Genomic DNA, 20766 nt, shown 5'->3' on the forward strand with positions numbered 1-20766 from the left:
CCAGGTTCTAAACAAAACCAGAACTGCACAATATAGTTCTTTCTCCATGACTTGAAGTAATCTTTGCAATGAAAATTTTCCAAAACCAAGAGGTTAATCATTTCTCATCAATCCTTCAAATATGGTAACCCCTTGATTCCATTATCAAAAGATGTAGTAAATAGAAACTGCTTGATTCTCAAGATTTTCCACATTTGGTCTCCATGCCTACAGCAAAAGGTATGCATATATGTGTTCCATCCAAATGTATCTTTGTCTTTTATTTAAGATTGTTTGGCATATCACTAGAAATTAACACATAAGATTACTGAATTTCCATTCAGCGTTATATGTCATTATTATATATGATTTTTATTTTTTTTAAAATATGTTAAACATCACTATGAAACCTAATATCTTAGTTAGACTGACTTCCCAGATTTTATTAAACATATGTCATCACATGAAACGTAGCATAAAAAAAACATGGAAAGATTAGACCAAACTCATGCAAATGAATACAAAGAGAACTTCTTAGAATAGTCTAAGCAAACCGATACCTAAGGAGTTTATACCTATTAATGAAAAAAAAATCAAAGAAATGTTAGATCACTTACTGCTATACCAAACATAATAGCCTATTACTCAATCCTAGAGAAACAAGTTTTTAAGTCCAGTGGTTGTCCTCTTTAAAAATATAAAAAACTTTAAACTCAATATATTTACAAAAAGACAAACTATTATTCCATCTACTACGGATAGATCAGGAAACGAGATGTTTGGAAGAACAACAAAGGTAGATCAAGATAGAATCACTCTCAAGTCACAAACACATACAACCAACATTTTTTGGATGCTCAATAACAATGACTCCCATAAACTAAGCAAAGGGGAAAAATCTCATAAAATCCTGGTAGGCTGGGTTACTTTTCCAGACCCTGGTACTAATACTAAAGAACTTCAAGATAGAAAATTCAGATATACCATTATTAATAGATTTATTAGAAGAGTTACATGACTCAAATGTATGAATTTAATTAGACTATAATTCTCATATGGTAAGACGGTTTACTTTTACACAAATTATTTATTATTTTAAAAGTGATATTTAGAATGTTTTAAATTGGTTGATAGGATAAATGTCTTAATAGTGACAGTGTAATAACTCTTACTGTGTATATTTACCAACACTCTTTTCTCCCTCTGACTGCATAGAATTTAATTGAGAAAGTCAATAATCTGACTACAAAACTTACAGGTTCTACTTTGATTTCTCATCTACCTATGTTGGAGTTGGAATGATTTGCCCTTACTTGATAAATGTATCTCTTCTTCTTGGAGCTATAATCTCATGGGGAATCCTATGGCCTTGGATTGAGCACAAGAAAGGAATCTGGTATAGTGCAGATATACCAGCTAGCAGTCTAAGTAGCATCCAAGGATATAGGGTAAACATATATCCACTAAGCAACCTTTATTATTGGTATCTTGTATCATGTCATTTCAAAGTTAAAATTTGTTTACAATATTTCAAATTGTGTTGTGCTAATTATAAGAAAAATCCATGAACAGATCTTCACTGCAATTGCTATGATGCTTGGTGATGGTCTTTACCATTGTGTCATCATGCTAATACGAGTTGCTTATAGTCTTATCAAGCAATACCTTGAGAAAAAAGATTCACTCTATCTAAATCCAGAAAATGTTGATACAAGCCCAAGTGGAGATTTAGACACTCAACTTCGCACAGAGTATTTCTTGAAAGATCAGATTCCCTCTTGGGTTGCTTTCAGTGGCTACATTGTTCTTGCAGTTATTTCCATCATAACAGTGTCACACATATTTCCTCAGCTGAAATGGTATCATGTGCTGATCACATACCTCATTGCTCCTGTTCTGGCCTTCTGCAATGCCTATGGATGTGGCCTCACTGATTGGTCCTTGGCATCAAACTATGGCAAAGTGGCCATCATAATATTCAGTTCATGGGTTGGCCTTGAGAATGGAGGCATCATTGCAGGCCTTGCATCATGTGGTGTGATGATGAGCATTGTTTCAACAGCTTCTGATTTGATGCAAGACTTCAAAACTGGTTACCTCACCCTTGCATCTCCTAGGTCCATGTTTGTGAGCCAAGTTTTAGGTACTGCCACAGGGTGTCTTGTGTCCCCTTTGATGTTTTGGTTCTTCCACAAGGCCTACACACTTGGTGACCCTAAAGGCTCATACCCTGCACCCTATGGAGAAGTGTACAGAGGAATGGCCCTTCTAGGAGCAAAGGGTTTCTCTTCTCTCCCCAAACATTGTCTTCAACTAGCTATCATATTCTTTTTCTTGGCTGTGTTCATTAACATAGTGCGTGATTTGTTGGTGCATTATGAGACCAAGTATAGAATATACAGATTTGTTCCTAATGCCATGGCTTTGGCCATCCCCTTCTATCTTGGTGGGTACTTTGCTATTGACATGTGCATTGGGAGCTTGATTCTGTTTTTGTGGGAGAAAAGGAACAGAACAAAGGCAAATGATTTTGGTCCTGTTTTAGCATCTGGACTTATATGTGGTGATTCTTTGTGGAGTGTTCCTGCTGCTATTCTGGCTCTTGCTGGAGCCAGTCCACCAATCTGCATGAAGTTCTTGTCTAGTGCTGTAAATAAGAAGGTTGACACCTTCTTGGATGGTGGTCCTTGATGCTTCTTCGGTTGGATGATGATGTTCATGTGAAATTAAGGAATGATCAAATATTGTACTTGGATTTCTCATTATACAACTTCTCTTTTCTAAATAAATATGGAGACTTGGGTATGTAACTGTACATGTTGAATTGTTTTCACTTTTATCTTTGTAAAAAGATTCTTTCTTTTTTATCTCTACAAAAAAATTATGAAACCATTATTCTATGTTTGTGGTAATATATGTCACACTTGTTAATTATTTATGTGTCTAAGGAGGATTGTATGTATGGTCATCTCTATCTCTAGTATATGCAGATCATGTTAGTTAACACTTGAATTTTTAAGGTTTTTTTTTTATAATGGGGTAATTTTTTCCCTTTTCTACCAAAAAGAAGTGTTTTTGAAAAAATTACAGATATGAGAACAATGTGACACGACTTTTCTGATATGTCAAGGTGAAGTTATGTCAATGTGACACAACTTCATGAACGGAATTCGAGTCACTTTGGTATGATTTCATCTTAGTACAACTTCACCTACTCATGTTAAAAACGTGTCGTCTTAGCATGACTTCTTTTGCGTTGGTATGATTTCTCCATATCTATAAGTTTTCCCAAAACAACCACATTTCGATAAAAAAGAGGAAAATTGTCCCGCTTAGTAAAATTTCACTTTTTAAACCCTATTCCTTTAGTCTGTGTGCTTTTTTTTTCTTCTATGGTATTTTATTTTAATAATTTAAAATTATACATTAATTTATAAATTTAGTAAATTTATTTTAATAAAATATTTATATTACTATTTTATATTAAAATGTGTAATTTATAACTAGAATAAAAATAATGCGAGGGAAATAGTTGGAACTGTGCAATAATCTTTATTGGATACATAATTTATATCCATGATTACCTTGGAGGATGTCGTAAAAGAATAGAAAATTTTTCACACTCTCACAAAACTTAAACTTTAAAGATTAATGTGAATATAATTTACTTTATTTAGGAGATAGAAATGAAAACAAATTATTATTATCATATTTTTTTATCAATTTTTATATATAATATTAGTGGATTAGTTAATATAAATTTGAGTTGTCATTTTAAAATAATTCTTATGTTTATCTTTATCAATCTCATGGAAAAAAATTGCTTTAAATCAATTTCATATCTTTTAACTTATAAAATTAAATATGCAGGTAGTTGGAAATTAAATATTTGTTTTCTATCATTCAGACTAAAAAATAAACAAATATTTTCAAAACAGAAAACAGAAACATTTTTGTATTCTTTATTATCTTTTGATTTTCAAAACTAAATATCTTTAATCCTCTAAAAAATCTCTCTGTTCAAGAGAAAAAAAAAACAGAGGACACAAGAAACAGAGGAAACAAGAGACTCAAAGCAGAGCTTAGAACTGAATCTTCTGGTTTTGATTGAGAAGGTGAGAAAAAAGTGATCTTTGATTTGAACATGGAAGAAGAGGGTAAGGCGAAGGGTGAAGAGGCATTCAGGAACACAAGGGTGCCACCATGGACGAAGCAAATCACAGTGAGATCAGTGGTGACAAGCTTTGTTCTGAGTGTGGTTTTCAACTTCATCGTGTGCAAACTGAACTTCACGACAGGGATCATTCCATCGCTGAATGTAGCTGCAGGGTTGTTGGGGTTTGCATTGATAAAGTCCTACACTACACTCCTCAGCAACTGTGGCCTTCTGGGAGAACCTTTCACACGTCAAGAGAACACTGTCATTCAGACCTTTGTTGTTGCAGCATCTGGAATTGCATTCAGCAGTGAGTTTTTTTTTTTTTTTTTTTGGTCAACTTGTCACCCTTTTTTTAATTTTGATACTTTTAAAAAAGAATAACTTGTTCTTTCGTCGTGGTAAAAGTGTTTGTATGAATCTTTATTTACATTAAAAAAATTTATACGTCATTGTCATTTTTATATTTACTTATTAGACATTAAATTTTATTTTATTAAAATATTAAAGATTGATTTGATTTTATTGCTTTTTCAATTATCTAAAAAGTTATATTATCAAACAAAATTATAAAAAAAAAATTAACCTTTTTTAAGATTAAAGACCACCTCCCATAGGACAGATTACCAATTTTAATCTATATAGTCACAACCCAACTTGTCTACCGTTTTGCCACTCCTATAATGTATTTTTCTATAACTTTTTTTTATATGTTTTCACATAATTTTCTATAAAAATAAGTTTTTTTTTTAATTTCTTAGCTATTGATAAAAATAAATCTATATACACATAACCAACATGCAATGAAACTCTTTATCCTTCATTTTGGCTTAGGGGTAATAGATTAAAACAAGTAAATTTATGATTTACTTTCAGTTTGTTACTACTCCCTGTTGAAGATTTCAGAGATGAAAATTTGCATGAATATTTGTTGTTGTTCTTAAAGAATTCGCCTTTTAAATTTCCCAAATTTTGATGAATACTATGTTAACTTTGAGTCATACATAGTATCCACTGTTTTGTTTGTTACATGAAATTTGATCTGTGTCTTGTGAATAGGTGGCATGGGAAGTTATCTACTTGGGATGAGCCCTTACATTGGTGCCCAACTTAATGGGGGAAACACACCAATCAATACAAAAGGCCTCTCCCTAGGTTGGATGTTTGCTTTCCTCTTTGTTGTTAGCTTTGTTGGCCTCTTCTCTATTGTGCCTTTAAGAAAGGTTGGTAGCAACAAAACTCCAACATTATTCTGCACTTTCATGTTCATTGATCCAAATTTGATTGCACTTTGTTGAAGTTGTGAAACTTAAATTGCCATTTCACAGCTGATGATTTTGAAGTACAAACTGACATACCCCAGTGGAACTGCCACAGCTCTTCTTGTCAATAGCTTGCACACTCCAAAAGGAGCAAAGCTAGCAAAGTAAGTATTAATGGAATTCACATGCACAAATGGATAAACTGATATTTTTAAAAGTTGTCACCCATCAACCTATCAGATTCAGACACTCTTCTTAAATGTTGTGTTTATGTCGGACACACATATCAGACTGACATTCGTACGACACTTGTAAGACACGTATCAGTGAAATGTCAAATTCAAAAAATATTTGTTAGATTTATGACAATTCTGAGACAGTTCTAACACAATTTTAAAAGGGAAGAAATACATTAATTTTTTAAAAATTCAAAATTTATTGTATAAATTTTTATTATGATTATAAAAATAAAGAACAAATTCTTTTGAACTAGCCATGAAAAACATCTATCTGCTAAAAAAAAATCTGAAAAATTTGAAACATACTTGTGCACATAAATTTTTATTGTCAATTTATATAATTTATAATTATATAATATATAGATCTGTGTCCCGTATCCTACATTTTAAAAATTATATGAAATTTTGTATCCATCTCAAAATCGTATATTTTTTCAGTGTCCGTGTGCATATGTACTACGTGACTAATTTAACCTTATTATTATTCTTATGTAAACAGGAAACAAGTTGCTGTGCTCTTCAAAAGCTTCTCTGGAAGCTTTGTCTTTGGTTTTTTCCAGTGGTTCTTCACTGCAGGAGATGATTGTGGATTTAGCAGTTTTCCCACATTTGGTCTCAAAGCTTACAGTAAAATGTATGCATATGCATCTTACATATTATGATTAGAAACTCACTCATTTCCATTTGACAAAATATGTCTTTACTACATGAATTTAACTAAAATATAACTGTAAGATTGTTGAATTTTTACAACTCCTGCTACATATGTTTCCAGCAACTCATTTTCCTCCCTATGACTGTATAGTATTTCATTGATAATGACAATAATCAAACTTCAAAATGTGTAGGTTCTACTTTGATTTCTCACCTACCTATGTTGGAGTTGGAATGATTTGCCCTTATGTGATAAATGCATCATTGCTTCTTGGAGCTGTAATTTCATGGGGTATTCTGTGGCCCTGGATTGAGCACAAGAAAGGAATCTGGTATAGTGCAGATCTACCCACTAGCAGTCTGAATGGTGTCCAAGGATATAGGGTATACATATCCACTTAGCAACCTTTATTGTTCATAATTTTTCTTTAAAAAGTTGATGAGATCATTATGTAATTTGATATCTCGGTTAGGCTGACACTTCAACCAACAACAATCATCTGTCATTACATGAAAATAATATTATTAAAAAAGAAAAAGAAAAATATGGAGTTTTGTTCATAATGTTTTGTATGCATTTCATTTAGAAATTAAAATTTGTGAGTAGTACTAATCATATGAAAAATCCATGATCAGATCTTCACAGCAATTGCCATGATGCTGGGGGATGGTCTTTATCATTGCATCATCATGCTACTGAGAGTTGCCTATAGTCTTATCTCCCAATACATTCAGAAAAAAGAGTCATCCTCTGCAAACCATGAAGATGCTGATCAAAACACAAGTGATGATCTTGATTCTCAACTTCGCACAGAGTATTTCTCGAAAGATCAGATACCCTCTTGGGTTGCTTTCAGTGGCTACATTGTTCTTGCAGTTATTTCCATCATAACTGTGTCACACATATTTCCTCAGCTGAAATGGTATCATGTGCTGATCACATACCTCATTGCTCCTGTTCTGGCCTTCTGCAATGCCTATGGATGTGGCCTCACTGATTGGTCCTTGGCATCAAACTATGGCAAAGTGGCCATCATAATATTCAGTTCCTGGGTTGGCCTTGAGAATGGAGGCATCATTGCAGGCCTTGCATCATGTGGTGTGATGATGAGCATTGTTTCAACAGCTTCTGATTTGATGCAAGACTTCAAAACTGGTTACCTCACCCTTGCATCTCCTAGGTCCATGTTTGCGAGCCAAGTTTTAGGTACTTTCACAGGGTGTCTTGTGTCCCCTTTGATGTTTTGGTTCTTCCACAAGGCCTACACACTTGGTGACCCTCAAGGCTCTTACCCTGCACCCTATGGAGAAGTGTACAGAGGAATGGCCCTTCTAGGAGCAAAGGGTTTCTCTTCTCTTCCACAACATTGTCTTCAACTAGCTATCATATTCTTCTTCTCAGCTATGCTTATAAACATAGTGCATGATTTGTTGCTGCATTATGAGACCAGGTACAAGTTACATAGGTTTGTTCCTAATCCTATGGCTTTGGCCATACCCTTCTATCTTGGTGGATACTTTGCCATTGACATGTGCATTGGGAGCTTGATTCTGTTTCTGTGGGAGAAAAGGAACAAACAGAAGGCAAATGATTTTGGTCCTGTTTTAGCATCTGGACTTATATGTGGTGATTCTTTGTGGAGTGTTCCTGCTGCTATACTGTCACTTGCTGGAGTTAACCCACCAATTTGCATGAAGTTCTTGTCTAGTGCCATGAATAAGAGGGTTGACACATTCTTGAATGGTGTTTGATGCTACTACTTTGGTTGTACTATGATGTTCATTTGAAGTTCAGATATTGTGTTTTTGGTTAGATTTCTTAGTATGCAATTTCACACTATTGAATAGTTTTTTAGGGGAGGGTTCATAGTTCTACATTATTATCTCCATGAAAGTGTGAAGTTATTATTTTTGTTTATGATGTCTTTACACTTGTTACCTATTTGCATGTTTAGTCTACAATAAAAATATCAATTATATTTCATAGATATTGAGTTTCTAAAACATATTGCTTGGAATTGATTTGTAACCATGGGAATGGAGAAAACTTTGTCACAAAAGACAAAACTAGTGGAATAAACATGATTTTTTTATTATTTTGTTGTATTGAAATACGACTTTAATATAAAAAAAAATCAGTAAAAAAAGTTATATCTATCAAATACGACTTTAGTATAAAAAAGGGAAAAAAATTAAAGTAAAAACAAAGAAAAAATAAAAAAAATTATGTTTATCATACACAACTTTAATAAATAAAAATATGAAATAAAATCATTTAAGTCAAACATGACTTTTGTATTGTTAAAAAAAAAGTTATACTTCTACAACACAATTTAATACCAAAATAAAAGTAGAATATTCAAATTTATAGGGGTGCACATGGAAATCATGGGGTGCAAAAAGAAATGTTCTTCTTTCAGATGCTAGCGTGGGAATGGTTTTGAACCGAACCGAACCGAACCGGTTGTAGCTAGTGTGGGAAAGGGTGAACCGAAACTCGTTGGTTTGAAATGCGTCATCGCACGTGCGATTTATTGAGATGAAAAACAAAATTGAAAACCCCTTCGTCAAGTTTGTTCGAGTTCTAGCTTAGCTCCCAATTCTTGCACTGTTATGGATTCTTCTTCTTCGACCCAGGTTGGTTCCAAATCATACCCCTTTTCTTCTTTCCATGTTTTTCTCTTTATTTCTTTATTTGGGTTCTCTTTTTTCTCTTTATTAGTTTCTCAATTATCATCGCTTCTTGGATCAATTGTTAAATCAAACCATTATTTCCGTTATATACGAGTCTCACTGTGTATTCAAACTATAACCCTGAACCAAAGATGTATTCTTTTTTCGTTATATAGATAGTGGCATGCGTTTAATCTCTTGGAGTGTGTTTCATTGACTAATATTATGAAAGGGTAGAAAGAAGAAATCATTTTTATCATGCTTTTTTATGTTATTATTGTTTTAATTACTTTAGTGGAAGTTGTTTTATTTGATGTGGTACTCTTGCAACTGTATTTGTTGAATTGAACAGAAAATCAAATGTTAAATTGCTTTGTCACAAAATCAGGTTGTTAGGAAGCTTGATTCTGGGTTTTTGTTCTCGAATACCCTTTTTAATTTTGAGTGGGAAAGTTTTGAGAATACCAAGAAAAGGAATGACACAGGACCAATAGGAAATTGCCCCTCTGGAGCAGGAGTAAAATGTTAGTTTATTGCCCTTTTTGTGATGTGAATTGTTGTGGGTGTGGTTGTTAGAGAAGGTGAAGAGTAGGGAACTTAGAACAGAGTGGGATTGTTTAGAAAGGTTTGGTTTCATTCCAGAATGAGTTCATGTTGACTTTATATCTAAACTTGTTTTTGTTGTATAAACCAGTAGAAAGTGTTCTATTTCCATTCCAAGTTTTCTAGTACACAACATGTTCAACTTTGCAGGACATTTAATGAATCCTTATCTATGAAATGACAAAATGTTAAACTGAAAGAGATATCAATCTATCACACCTCGTGTGTTCCAATTAGCCTATTTTGGGGAAAAGAAAAGCAATTGTTTTTGTGGAAGCTGTGTGAGAGAGGTTTTAAGAAAATGCCATTTTTTTTCCTAGAAAATGTTGAAAACAAAAACACATTGTTAAGACAAGGGCTGTTATGACAACTACGCACATCCTAGCACAACTATATCATTGATTCTTAGAAATTCCCTAAATCAGGATGAATGCAAGTTGGCAAATGAGAATTAACCCTTTAATTTCAAATATTGTGCCATGCTTATAATCAAATCTTCTGCCCCCAAATGGAAAGCGCGCATTAATTACATGTGAAGAAAATATCTGAAACTGGGTATTTGAGTTTGCTTATGTGTGGGTAATTAATCCTTTAGCAGTTAGGTTAGAGCTCCTTACTGTATTATCATTATTATTATTTATCAGACAAAAAATGTGAATCTTTAACATTCGGAAAAAGAATAATGTGTAATTATACTTTGTTTTTGTTTCTTGTACTTGTAATTGGAGTTTCTAACTTCTCTGGAAATCATATGATTTTGGACATCAATATTCTTAGCCCTTATGATTTCTCGGTCTCAGTCATTTAGTAAATAGATGACTTCATGGCTGTTATTGCTTGCCTTTTTTTCTCTCTACAGTTTGAAAATTTTGTAGCTTCCTTGGTTGCTCATGTAAGTCACATATAGGAGCAATATGTAACTGAGGTTACTGAGAATTATGAGACAATATGCTGGGGTTGTGGACTGCGTGTTTTGCTTCCATCATGTGCCTCTGCTTTCAAATGTGGCTGGTGTGGGGCTATTACAGATCATAACAAAAAGAAACGTGACCAGAAGAAGTTCATCAGGTGGAGAGTAGTGCGTGATCGATGCTTTGTTTCTGTTGTCCTCGTATTTATATTTTTTATAATATGTAAGTCTCTGTTGTTCCTGTTGTTTTCTGCTTTTATTTATTGTCATCGATTATGAGCAGACTTGTTTTTATTTTCCTCAGGGTAGGTGTTAGTTTTAAAATTGTTCCTCCTTTTCTGTGTTTTTCTCTTCCTGCCAACATATTTTTATCAAATATCTGCCTAGTGTCAGAAGTTTGTATGATAGATTCAAATTGAGAGATGGTGTACAAGTCTTCCGTTACTACAGTCTAGTGCGTTGGTCCTAGTACTTTCGGGGTCTTATAAATATACGTGATCTGAAGGTTTAGAGTATGAGATAAGCTAAATGGCAAGAAAATTCAACCAAAATAATTCTGAAAATCTAGAGCATACAAGAAAGACACATCAGATGAACAAATTTAAGTAATCTTCTTACATCTCTACCAGTGAAACCCCTCTTGAATAAAAATTAGACAGAAGCCAAGAAAATCACTTTATCCCACGCAAAATGCAATTATGAAATATTTTGTAAAGGCCATGGCATTGCTCTTCCATCATATTATGTTTGCCTCTTTCCTTATCTTTCCAATAAAATATTGCCTTCCCTTAAAAAATGAGAAAATCACTAGTAGTGAATTGTTTTTATAATATTTTATTTAGAAAAATTAGGCACTTAAGTGGTTACTCATTAGGCACTCCTTTCGTTAATTGTTCGTAAACCAGAATATTGTTATTTCTCAACAAGAACTCCTTTTTGTTTTTATTTTTAATAATTTTTCTGAAATAGAATTTTCTCTCAGATTATTTTTTTTGGCTTCTTCGAGATATCATCTTGTTTTATTTTTCTTCTTTTCTTTCCTTTTCTACTTTTTGTTTGAACAAAGGGAAAAAAATCATCTATTAGAAAATGCCCTCTCCATTTCTCTTTAGTGTCTTCGAATACCCAGGTTTTCTTGTTAGTCAAGGAAGCCTTTTCCTTATTAATTTATTATTTATCTGATGAAATTCAAGCATCTAGATTTTTTCCTTATATAAAAAACAATCTCTGTGCTTTGTCTAATATATTCAGCTTTTAGAAAGGCAAGAATAATATGTAGGAACTCTCAAAAAATGTTAGTTTGATGCCCTGAGAATTTGGAGAGATATCTTGTTTGGAATTTATTGCTAAATCTGTAATCTGTGAATACCTTTGGTTATAGATCTGGTCTGCCTGCCATGTAGAGACCATGTCCTGCAATTTTAATTCTTGATCTTCAATCTACTCACTAATTTGCATTGTTACTAGATTAAGATTTTATATGCCCGATGACTTAAAAAGATGATTTCATTACATTGTTTTATTTAAAGTTTGGATTGGCTATGAAAAGAGGGCATGTATTTGATGTTATAGTTTCAGTTCTTATTGGTGCTTTTCAGGATCTTGTAGTGCTGAGGAAATTTTTCTTTGGTTTATGATTATCTGTTTTTCTCCCTAATGATGTCAAACTATAGCAGATCATCCTATTAGCAGTAGATCTTCATTAAATGTTTTATTGTGGTGTCTGTTAATCCTTAATATCCATCAGCTCTTCCAAAAATGGACTGAATTATTTTATTACTTTCTTGTACATGTTTTTTTGTGCAGTTGGTGGGGTGTGGGCAGTTTATCCTGTTCTCTTTTCTATCAGTATTCTCTGTGGAGTTTTTCACTCAATCATTACAGCAATATTGTCCATAGCCACCATTTCCTTTTTCAGCATTTCAGCATTTCAGTGTGCTGGCGCACCACCAAATGTGTTATGGGGAAGCTACCCTGCTGTAGGGAAAGGTGACCTTGAAAATTATACTTTTTGTCACTACTGCTCTAAACCAAAGTCACCTAGAGCTCATCATTGTCGTTCTTGTAGAAAATGCATCCTGGACATGGATCATCACTGCCCATTTGTAAGTTTTCACTTTCCATCGTCTTCTAGTTATGGAAATATCAGTTTTGTTGTTGCAATCAACTCTTCAATTTTTGGTTTATATAGTAATTAATGCACGCCATATTTAATTGCACAACTTTTTACCATATCAAGTTTTAGCTATATAGTTCTGTATGGATCTCAGTTTGGTTGTTGCTAAAGAGTTTCTTTGTTGTTGTGAATTGTGTGTTTAATCACCACATGTAAATCCTTTACTTATAATCATTCAAAGTATAATATAGGGAAACCTAATAATGGAGAATATTTGTAGCGTTGCTGTAATCATTACCTACCAACTTTTTTAGAATGGATGATTTTGTTGGTGGTTATAGTGATAAAATAGCATTTTAAACTTGCTTTGTCTTAATGCTCGTTTGATCATATAAATCTTTGGCAGATTGGGAACTGTGTTGGTGCAGCTAATCACCGGAGCTTCATTGGCTTCCTCATTTCTGTAGTGTTGAGCACAATCTATGTCTCTATCATGTCTGTATATGCAGGCTTGCATCTGTGGCCACCATTGACATACTCCTTTAGGCACATAAACGGGGTTAGTGGCAGCTATCTGTCATGGACAATTTTGAATGAAATTGTTGTTGCATTCCTGAGATCTGCCCTGCTTCTTTCCTCTAGGGGACTCATTCTTGCTTATCTCTTCATTGCAAGTGTTTCGTTGCAGATAGGATTAACCGTTCTTTTGTGGCAGCAGCTCTCCTATATATACGAGGGGAAAACATACTTGAGTCACTTGAGTTCACAAGGAGATAATGAAGAAGAGAAGAAAGATTGTCAAAACATTGTTAGATTTTTTGGTCTTCAATATTCTATAACCAGATTTTTACCAAACTTCCGTATTACTCGAAAGAAACACATCAAATGAAAACATGTTTTTTAGGCGATGACATTGGCACACTTTCACAATCTGTATCAGTACAATTGGAATTTTTTCAGAAAAATATCACTTGTGTATAAATTGTCTCTTATGTGTTGGCTGATGATGAATTAGTTTCCAATTGTGTTTAGTATTTGCTCTGAATATGGTATGGGAAATTTTAGGGACACATTCTTCATTGTGTTTGTGTCCAAAATCAATTGGGGTTGTGTTCTAGAATTTTTTAGGGTGGTTTGGTCTTCTAGCTGTGTACAGAAGAGGATATAGGACTCTCTTGATCTTGAGTTTTTGAAGTGTTTGTGTGAATAGAAGGTGATTTAGAACTCTCTTGATCTTGGGTTTTTGAAGTTTTTGTGTGAAAATAGAAGGTGATTTAGGACTCTCTTAGTACTTTGTACTTCCAAATTTTAATAAATTAAACTACTTACTTTAGGCTTAGTGAGTCTGAAGGTCTCACTTTATTGAAAAAAATGCACTGTGCAAACACTGTACTAAACAAAATTCTACTTTTATTTTATACAGGGAAACTTGACAACCTAAAAATAAATATATAAGAAAAGATAAGTTTGAAATTAAATGATATGAAAAAATATTAAAATAATAATTAAAAGTTGTAATGTGATTATATAAAAAATTATAAGTTGTTATCATTATCCTTTTGTACATTGCTTTTTTAAAATAAATCTTGTACATTTTACTAACAAAATTTTATTTTACGAGTTATATTATCCTTAGTGTCACATTTTTTGTTTACATTTAACAATGTATTAATGTGTTAAAAAAAGAATGATATTTTGTCCTTTTTTTTTGTTAAACAGTGTTGTTTGGATAACTATTTTGTAAAATAATATTTTGATGTCATTTGATTTTTTGTAAACCTTTTTTGTTATGCATGTCAACATAATATTGGACATTTAGCCATTAATAAATTACATTAATATTAAAAATATGATGATACAAATATATAGAAAAAATTAGACGGTAAAATTTGTAAAATAGTAATAGTTGAATTATATATATATATATATTATAATAAAAAAAATCCTATAGTAAAAGATATTTTTTTTCGGAGTTTCCATTTCTCATTAAGGAAGATTTCATTTTTTTTGGTATTGAAATAATTATTAAATACATATTAATGAAGAGGAAAGAGAGAATTTGCCGAAAATATATCAATGGTTTTTTTAAAAAGAATTAAATGCAGCTATTATTTATTTAAGTTAAAATAAATGAAAAATTAAGATTGTAAACACACACACACGCCACCTAGAAAATACATTCTGAAAAATAATATCCAAAATTCAAAAATGTGTTTTCCTAAAATATATCTAGAAAAAGGGGTTTCGAAAGTATTTTTTTTTATTCTCATACTCTTTTCATTTAAGGTCATTTTTATTATTTTGTAAAGCTATTTCTTTTATTTTGCAAAATTTGTGATGTTTTGTTTGTGTTTATAGTGGTTGAAAGAGGTTGAGGCTATATAGAGGTATTCTCTTGAAAAAACAATAGTCCAAGAATATAGAAAAACAACATATTTATGGAAAATAACTATAATAATAAGAAAACCCATTTCCTATAAAAGGTATAAGAAAGCTAGAAAACAATGTGTGATAATTGTAAGTATAAAAGGAAACAGAGAAACTCATTGTGATTCATGAATAAAATAATTTAGAAGCAGATAGAGATGGTGCAATAACACATATCTGCATCTTCTATTAAAGTAAAACCAATTTAATTGGCAATTAAGCATGCAAAGTAAGCAATTCAAATTAGGGAAAGAATTTTGAGAAACAAGATCATGTTGATTTAAAAAGAGAAGAATGTATGGAGGTGCAGGAAGAAACAGTCTAGGTTGTGCTCACAATTGTTATTTTTTTTTCATGCACTTAGTTGACTGTTTCGTCCTGCACCTCCATATCTTCTTCTGGCACCTCCATACATAACATGAAAATATATTTTTATCCTTATTGTGTCATCCCCATAGAATAACTTTCGGATTATGTAATCCAAAAATCACATTTAAAAAAAGACTTCCAGATTACATAATCCGGAAGTTAAAAAAGACTTCCGGATTATGTAATCTGGAAAGTAATCATGCATCTGAAAAAGACTTCCGGATTATATAATCCGGAAGCTAATTACAAATTTGAAAAATGACTTCCAGATTATGTAATCCAGAATATTACAGAGGGACATTTTTGAAAATACGAAAATCTATGGAGGTGAGAGAAGAAAGTATGGAGGTGGAGGAAGAAGCAGCCCACTTAGTTACATCTTTGGGCTTTCTTTTTCTTCTGGATTGTTTGAGTAAACTCCTTTTTGTTGGATTACTCATATTTTTTTTTTAAAAAAATTGAAATATTCCTTAAATATTTTTATTTATTAATTTTTTTATTACTAATAAAAAAATACAACATCCATAAGATTATATGCTAGAAACATAGGGTTAGGTTAATAATTTTACTATTTTTATGTTGAAATTTAAATTTTACTACTCTTAATAAAAAAAATATAAAGAACAAGAAAAAAACACTACACAGTTTCTTCTTATACAAATAAAATAAGAAAAAATAATAAGATTAGTGTTTTTTTTCTTCATAATTTTTATTTTAATTGTTAAGTGAAAATAAATCATTACAAAAATATATTTTCATAATAATAAGAATTTGAGTATTTTGGCCCAATCAATATGTAAAAATAATAAATATTTAACCTTATTTGTTTAAAATATTTAACATGAATGTTAAGGATTTATGTTAAATAATAAATGTTTTCTTGTAAAAGCATAGTTTTAGATTTTAAAATAGATGTTGAGATTTATGTTAAGATTTACTTAGAAGATATTTTAACACTCAATTTCACCATATAACATCATAATAAACTATAGATAAAATAGAAGAAAAAGAATAATCCTTTTCTTTATCCATCAAAATCCAAATCCAAAATCATGCTTAAAAATATTGGAAGTTTAACAAAAACAAAGAGATTTAAGAAATGTGCACACAAAATTTAGATCTTGAGGCTGATTTTAAAAAATATCACCAAATCATTTTGCAACAAATTTACCAAGTTGATCAGAAAAACATTTTAGGATGTAAACATTCATGTTCTTAGTGACACCTAGTCTCCACAAACAATAAAACAAAACACTATCAGCAAATTGCAAATCCATAAATTCCTCATAAGATTATCCAGTCACCAATAAAGTTAAGGTTAAAACAAAAACTTGATGAACATTGTTGTTAAAATAACAAAGCATCTTTGTGAAAATCAATAGGCATCTTCCCTAACAAACACATAAAGCAGCCACCAAAAATTTGGAGATTACAATCTTGTATCTGTGATTCTCCTCAATAAGATCTTGCCACAGAGATCTCCTGTTGAATGACAAGACATCAACCAGTTAGGGTACAAACTAAGGAATTTCTGTTCATTTTCTTTTAATGAAACAACATTAGAAAAGTATTTCCTGATAGCATTCATATTCATTTGAAAAGCATCATCAAAACAAATAAAAGGAAAAAAAAATTAACGAAAAAAAAATTAACTCGTTATTACGAAGTGAATTTTAATTGTAACTCAATTCCATAAAATCAGAGTAAGGTTTGTACCCACTTATATGAAATGTTCTCATATGTGAGATATCTAACATTGTTATAAGTAAATTATGAAAACTAAGAAAGAGAGTTAGGGGAAGTTTGTGAAATTGTATGAAAAAATAAAACTAATCCAAATAGTTTATGAAAGTTAAAAATGAGAGAAGACATTCAATAAATCATGCAACCTTTTGTTTTGTGGGTAATTTTGATCATCAACTATTTAGAACATTGTATAAGCTATTAGAAACATGTTTTTAAACATCATTTTCAGTCTAGCTCAACCAAACAACATAAACTTTTACTCTCTTTTTGCACTTCCTATATAAATCACCTAACATATGATATGAGAATGTTTACATATCCTATATCAAATTTAAATTACTAGCTAAATTCCACAGACTCTCAGAGAAAAATATCCAAACAAAATAACTGGAAAATAATGACAGTCATTTATAGTACAAAGTCACAGTGACATGAAAACACTATAGTGAATATAAATGAGTTGTTTTGGTGATACCTTTAACTAAGAGATGGAAGAAAGACCCTTATGAGTTGGTTCTTTGTAACCTTCTTTCTGCAGGTAGGGCACTTATTCTGTGTAGATATTGCAGTGGTAATGCAACCCCTGCAAAAGATATGACCACACCTGGTAGACATGGGTTCTACAAAAGCAGCCATGCATATTGGACAATCAAGTACAGGTTTCTTAGGAGGTGGTTCAGGTGACTTCTTTTCATTCTCCTTCTTTGCATTGTCCTCCTGTCATAACAATAATGATGTATTCACAACCTCATTTACTCATGCAATCACATGAAAGCTTCAGTTATCAAAGTATTTTTCCTCACTGAAATGCATGAACCTTAGAAAAGAGTAAGAAACATAAACATAATCAATACTAGAGTGAGGGCATTGTGAAAAAATTAACATGTTCTTCTGAGTGAGTATGAAGTTCTTACACACTGAGATGGACAAAATCTAGTTATGTTTAACAAAAAGAACTAATTATATTGAAGTTATGAAATGCTGTGCATGTTAGTAAGACAACCTGTTGTTTTTGTGGGACTAAATTCTCTGAGATGAACTAAGATGAACAAAATCACAGCATTCTCAGCTCCAAGTCATTGACAATATATAGCAAAGAAAAAGCTTAGTTTAGAGGATTTCATTACCGTAGAACTGCTACCAGTTTCCACAGTTCTATAGATTTTTCCATCAATCACTATCTGTTTTGGCAATTCTCCAGTCTCTTCATCTGCAATGGGTAATTTTTTAAAAAAAAATCAATGAATGAAATAAAGTATTTGAAAGATAGACTAATCCATATACAAAAGAAGTGTTTATAACAGTCTATCTTTGTGTATGTTACATGATATGATCAACCAGTACAAAAGAGTGCATCCCCTATGGAACATCAAAATACAACCATAGTTCATGAATGACAGATTAAACCACCACAGTTATATTAAGAATTTATCAAAAATAAGCTCAGTAATCAAATAGTACATAGAATAGTGTGTCATGTCAGATGATTGTTGTTATTTGAAGTGTAAGTATGAGATATCAAACATATCTGAGATCTCAAATCTATATAAGATGTCAAGTTGTATAGTAATGATGTATAATATAAAAGTTTTTATAAAAAAAAAATTACCACAAAAATATGTGCAAACTCTACACTCACATTCATGTTTTCCACATTCTAAAGTTGGATTTATTGCTATGAAATGATATATACCATAAATCTAAGGGTATAGATTGATTCATTTATATATGATAATGAATATCAATTCTTTTCCTCATTTGTTGTTCCTGCTGTAGCTTGCATTTAATCAAGTATAAGGCTATTCATTAGAGGTAAAACCTTCTAATAGATTTTCAAAATGTTACAGTATATGGTCCACTTGAGTGAAAACTTCTCTCCATTGACAATAGAACCAATTAAAAACAGTTCTCTTCTTTCAAAAACAGCAACATGTGAAGAAAAATGGAGTGTAATGCAAAGACTAATAGACCACCAACACTTGTGAAGGTTATGCAAAGAAATGGAACGCATTCCAACCCATTAACCTACCCTCATCAATGTAGGATTAAAGTTATTAAATAATTTCAAAATTAAAATCTTCAGAAAAGAAAAATTCATCACAACAATGTTTTTCTTTCAATTGTTCAAAACTTTGTATGAATTTCAAATTGACACTGAATTAAGATGCCAATTCAACTCAGGATAGTCACTTCTTCATGAGGAAAAATGGAAACCAAACCAACATATCTCATGAAAACATCAATACCCAAACAGAATCACTGAGAAAAAATAAATTTAAAACTTTTGCTCACCAAAACAACACACATTGATACAAAAGTGTCAGATTTGAAATAAGGTTCCCATGTCTTGAAAAAACCAAATAAAATGAAAAAAAAAAACCACTGATATACACTGTGGTAGGCAAAAGGAAATAATTTATTAAAAGTTGAAAGATCTATCCATCAAGCATACAATATATATACATAGATATATCATTTGGTTTAATAGATACATTAATCATATCAGACTGCACATTCACATCTTTTCAATTTGTAGAGGTATAAAGAAATGGAAGCCAAGCCTCAAAACTTATCAAAAAACCAACACATTCAAACAGAATAAACAAAATCACCACCAACTAAAACAAAAATGATGAAAACACAAAGCCAAATCCAACAAAGAAATCTCAAAATCATTTCATCACTGTCAAAAAATAATGAGTTACCTATATCATAAATGCTCCTCCTGTGAATCCTCCTCCTCTGATTGCTCCTAGCCTGAGATAACAAAAATCAGAATCATTTCTTTTCTATCGGTAAAAAAAAATTAACTACTTAAGAAGTGATCCAACTTGTATACATACCAACAACTGCACTACTCAAAAGAAAGAACCAATAAACTTACCAGAACCAACCAACAAAATCAACGAAAGCAACTAAACAAAACACTACCACCAAACCTTCAAACACAGAGACTTTAAATCGACATGAAACACGTCAATAAATCAATACACCAATCAGAATCATATAGAAGGAACACTTATCAAAATTTAAACAATGGTTTTAATTCTTGAGTCATCAACACAGATTCTTTTGTTTTTCCTGAGAAAATTAAAGTTAATCTGAGCAACAAAGTTTGAACCTGAGCAAATGTAGTTGGTGACAGTTCAACCACATCATCATCATCCTCGTTTGGATCAACAGCATTCTGCACACTAGTCTCCTCTAATGGTGGCATGAGGTTCAGGTCCAACTGCAAGGCCTTCCTCTGACGGCTACCCCTCAAGGATCTTGAACTCATCTTCTTCACAGTCTCCGAAAGTCCAACAAAGTGAGGAAGAAATTGCAGAGAGAGAGCCAATTCAGAAGAACTAGAAAAGGTGGTGAAGGGAATGCACATGCATGCTGAGAAACACAGAGAAGAGAGAGAAAAAAAAGTAAAAGTGAGAAAAGAGTGAAGTGAAGAGAGATATATAGAAGAGAGTGTAAGAAGTGAGAAATGGTGGCACGCTTCCACACGTGTGGCATTGGACCACACGCTCACTTTAATTTTTCATTTTCGTCAACTCATACAACGTAACTCTTCTTATCAAACAAGTGACAGATTGTAATTTTTGTTTTTTTCCTCAAATTCTTCATTATTTTTATTTTAT

At 31.9% G+C, this 20766-nt stretch overlaps 4 protein-coding genes across 10 annotated transcripts; 3 read left to right on the top strand and 1 right to left on the bottom strand.

Annotated features, from left to right (window-relative positions):
- The first annotated feature begins 190 nt into the window (after positions 1-190).
- On the top strand, positions 191-2789 carry LOC137806067 (putative metal-nicotianamine transporter YSL7). The gene is made up of 3 exons (XM_090300389.1): positions 191-219; positions 1238-1427; positions 1552-2789. Exons 2-3 carry the CDS (start codon positions 1278-1280, stop codon positions 2668-2670), a joined length of 1269 nt encoding a protein of 422 aa, XP_090156515.1. The 5' UTR covers positions 191-219; positions 1238-1277; the 3' UTR covers positions 2671-2789.
- A 1157-nt stretch (positions 2790-3946) lies between these two features.
- Positions 3947-8278, top strand: LOC137806068 (putative metal-nicotianamine transporter YSL7). 3 transcript variants are annotated; one of them, XM_068605992.2, is made up of 6 exons: positions 3947-4445; positions 5195-5358; positions 5464-5561; positions 6136-6270; positions 6485-6674; positions 6927-8278. In XM_068605992.2, the coding sequence occupies exons 1-6, from the start codon at positions 4124-4126 to the stop codon at positions 8040-8042; spliced, it is 2025 nt and encodes a 674-aa protein (XP_068462093.1). In that variant the 5' UTR covers positions 3947-4123; the 3' UTR covers positions 8043-8278. The 3 variants fall into 3 exon arrangements, with proteins under 3 accessions (XP_068462093.1, XP_068462094.1, XP_090156961.1); XM_068605993.2 differs by lacking the exon at positions 3947-4445 and adding an exon at positions 4908-4971; XM_090300835.1 differs by lacking the exon at positions 3947-4445 and adding an exon at positions 4951-4988.
- Positions 8279-8816: 538 nt separating this feature from the next.
- On the top strand, positions 8817-13574 carry LOC137806070 (DHHC-type zinc finger family protein). Of its 5 annotated transcripts, none has more exons than XM_090300470.1 (5): positions 8817-8927; positions 10474-10699; positions 12283-12465; positions 12545-12581; positions 12999-13574. In XM_090300470.1, exons 1-5 carry the CDS (start codon positions 8904-8906, stop codon positions 13057-13059), a joined length of 531 nt encoding a protein of 176 aa, XP_090156596.1. In that variant the 5' UTR covers positions 8817-8903; the 3' UTR covers positions 13060-13574. The 5 variants fall into 5 exon arrangements, with proteins under 5 accessions (XP_090156596.1, XP_068462095.2, XP_090156592.1 ...); XM_090300466.1 differs by having other exon boundaries at positions 8827-8927; positions 10426-10699; XM_090300467.1 differs by having other exon boundaries at positions 8827-8927; positions 10464-10699.
- A 3046-nt stretch (positions 13575-16620) lies between these two features.
- LOC137805725 (uncharacterized) lies at positions 16621-20552 on the bottom strand. Its single transcript, XM_068605658.2, has 5 exons — positions 20256-20552; positions 19840-19891; positions 18262-18344; positions 17610-17851; positions 16621-16870 (listed from the first exon to the last, which is right to left on the bottom strand). Exons 1-4 carry the CDS (start codon positions 20511-20513, stop codon positions 17612-17614), a joined length of 633 nt encoding a protein of 210 aa, XP_068461759.2. The 5' UTR covers positions 20514-20552; the 3' UTR covers positions 16621-16870; positions 17610-17611.
- Between the last annotated feature and the right edge of the window lie 214 nt (positions 20553-20766).

This window comes from Phaseolus vulgaris, chromosome 3 (genome assembly GCF_051622355.1).
Source record: "Phaseolus vulgaris cultivar YP4 chromosome 3, ASM5162235v1, whole genome shotgun sequence".
In the NCBI taxonomy this organism is placed as follows: domain Eukaryota; kingdom Viridiplantae; phylum Streptophyta; class Magnoliopsida; order Fabales; family Fabaceae; genus Phaseolus; species Phaseolus vulgaris.

Coding starts and splice junctions, on each gene's coding strand:
- LOC137806067 (XM_090300389.1), top strand. CDS start 1,278: ATGATTTGCCCTTACTTGATAAATGTATCTCTTCTTCTTGGAGCTATA. Junction 1,428..1,551: donor GTAGCATCCAAGGATATAGG/GTAAACATATAT, acceptor ATCCATGAACAG/ATCTTCACTGCAATTGCTAT.
- LOC137806068 (XM_068605992.2), top strand. CDS start 4,124: ATGGAAGAAGAGGGTAAGGCGAAGGGTGAAGAGGCATTCAGGAACACA. Junction 4,446..5,194: donor ATCTGGAATTGCATTCAGCA/GTGAGTTTTTTT, acceptor TCTTGTGAATAG/GTGGCATGGGAAGTTATCTA. Junction 5,562..6,135: donor AAAGGAGCAAAGCTAGCAAA/GTAAGTATTAAT, acceptor TTATGTAAACAG/GAAACAAGTTGCTGTGCTCT.
- LOC137806070 (XM_068605994.2), top strand. CDS start 8,904: ATGGATTCTTCTTCTTCGACCCAG. Junction 8,928..10,473: donor ATTCTTCTTCTTCGACCCAG/GTTGGTTCCAAA, acceptor AGTCACATATAG/GAGCAATATGTAACTGAGGT. Junction 12,582..12,998: donor TGGATCATCACTGCCCATTT/GTAAGTTTTCAC, acceptor AATCTTTGGCAG/ATTGGGAACTGTGTTGGTGC.
- LOC137805725 (XM_068605658.2), bottom strand. CDS start 20,513: ATGTGCATTCCCTTCACCACCTTTTCTAGTTCTTCTGAATTGGCTCTC. Junction 19,892..20,255: donor CACCAACTACATTTGCTCAG/GTTCAAACTTTG, acceptor TTGTTATCTCAG/GCTAGGAGCAATCAGAGGAG. Junction 17,852..18,261: donor AAACTGGTAGCAGTTCTACG/GTAATGAAATCC, acceptor TTGTTATGACAG/GAGGACAATGCAAAGAAGGA.